The 2,199-nt window shown below is 37.6% G+C and overlaps 1 protein-coding gene across 1 annotated transcript; it reads left to right on the top strand.

Moving 5' to 3' along the window:
• Nucleotides 1–449: 449 nt before the first annotated feature.
• On the top strand, nucleotides 450–1,361 carry LOTGIDRAFT_94741 (hypothetical protein; the record flags this gene model as incomplete). The annotated part of the gene is made up of 1 exon (XM_009052634.1): nucleotides 450–1,361. A coding segment is annotated over one exon (912 nt), but the record flags the coding sequence as incomplete, so codon positions are not given.
• Nucleotides 1,362–2,199: the final 838 nt, after the last annotated feature.

The following is a 2,199-nucleotide window of genomic DNA, read 5'->3' on the forward strand; positions in this document are numbered from 1 at the left end:
TTAAAAAATCTCTTTAATTATTGAATGATTACAAGTTTTCTAACTTATCGAACACTTTAAAAGTCTCATTCTTATAGCTCGATGATTGAATGGACAAGTGGAAAGGAAACTACTTGTTAGAAACATAACTCGTCTGGCAGTACGTGAGATCGATCTGAAACACCAAGCACTGTTCGCCGCTCAAGTATTTATCACAGATTATTGGAAGCGTTTAGTGGCGGTAGTTTCAATTGAGCCAGTTTATCCTATGGTAGTGAGGCCGGTCGAATGGGGTATGGAACCATCGCTTGATATCAATGCTCAGATGTGTTTAGATGTGGCAGGGATTGCTTACTCCCGATATTACTGTAAGGATGGCGTCCAACTGGACAGTTCCAACTTACAGCATTTCGCCTCATGATACAAGCGGACAAAGTTTTCCAGGAAACAATTCGGAAAAAATCTCAACCGAGAATTTCAATCTGACTGAAAAAGTGGGAATTGGAGTCATCCTGGCTTCTCTGATTTTTATCTCTATATCTGGAAATATTCTCGTCTGTGTGGCTGTGTTCACTGATCGGAAATTAAAAAGGAATTCCAATTTATTCATAGTGTCTTTAGCTATTGCTGATTTACTCGTCGCCGTTCTGGTGATGACCTTCGCATTAGCTAATGATATTCAAGGTACTTGGGAATTTGGAGCAGTATTTTGTAAGATTTGGATATCCGCGGATATTATGTGCTCGACGGCGTCCATATTAAACCTGTGTGCTATTAGTTTGGATAGGTTTATACATATAAAGGACCCACTACGCTATGAAAGTTGGATGACGGGTAGGAGAACTATGTTATTTATTTCTTTAGTTTGGGTTCTATCCCTACTCATATCTTTCGTGCCCATTCATTTGGGGTGGCACCAAGATCCCGGTGAAGGGGCTGGCCCCCAGACAAACGAAGACATGTGTATTTTTGAATTAAATCCTATATATGCAGTCGTTTCCTCGACGATCAGTTTCTATATACCCTGTATCGTAATGATATCAATATACTGTCGCTTGTATTTATACGCTCGCAAACACGTAGAAAGTATTAAACGGACGCATACGGCGGAACGTTTCAACGTGAACGGAACGGATAAGAAAGTTTCGTCTAAAGTTTCGGATCATAAAGCTGCCGTTACATTAGGGATTATTATGGGAGTGTTTTTATTATGTTGGTTGCCGTTTTTTACTGTGAATTTAATCGCTGCATTCTGTGCTTCGTGTATACAACCCTTAGTGTTCAAGATTTTAACGTGGTTAGGGTACGTCAATTCATCTTTAAATCCCATCATTTACAGCATTTTTAACTCAGAATTTCGTGAAGCCTTTCGTAAAATTATTTTGCCTAAATGTGTTCTGGAGAACTCTGCTCCTACTTACAGTTTCCGCGCACCTGTCAAAAAGATAAACAAATCGGAATATGCGCCTCCTTTAGTGGAAAATGGTGCGAACCATAGAAGGAACAGCCGAGAGCGATTATTTACGGAAAAAATCACGTCTCTGTGAAGATTGCTTGGTTCTATCTCATCTCAAAGGTCTCTGTGTTTGCAAACTGTCTGCGATATTATGACTACGAATGAATGTTAAAAGTGTGGCTTCAGGCATTCTATTTAAAACGTTTATCTATTTAAGAGTGTCAATAAGGACGAATGTATCTTCCAATTTTCTAGCGGCTCTTCCAAAAAACCACTCTTTTTTTACTCTTATGGTAGGCTTACACAAGAATGTCCTCCATGTATTTAAGTTGGACTGATTTTGAACGCCCAAGACCATGTATGCTTTAGATTTTCTCAGTAAAAATGGTGGAATTAAAGGGATATACTCTTCGAATTTTTTATAGATAATTTGACGAAATGAAATGAAATGAAATAAATGGAGTTTTACGTCCTACTTTTCTGTATTAGGTAATTTGATGATAATAACAAAATTATGATACATATTTTGTGAATATTTAGATGGTTATATCCCTTTAAACGTAAGCAGAATTTGTCGTATCTCTTGCATCCTTTGATAGTTATGGTTGCTAATATCAGCGAAGTGTAATGGATACAGACGTCTTAATTTTTGCTTTATCAGTTGATATAGTTCAATTTCAGCTACCAATACCACTTTGAAATCAGGCGGTTTTTACTCATTGAAAATTGTGGGTAGATGAAATTTGAGATTTATCAGCTGGTAA

Source organism: Lottia gigantea (genome assembly GCF_000327385.1).
Source record: "Lottia gigantea unplaced genomic scaffold LOTGIsca_19, whole genome shotgun sequence".
Lineage (NCBI taxonomy): Eukaryota > Metazoa > Mollusca > Gastropoda > Lottiidae > Lottia > Lottia gigantea.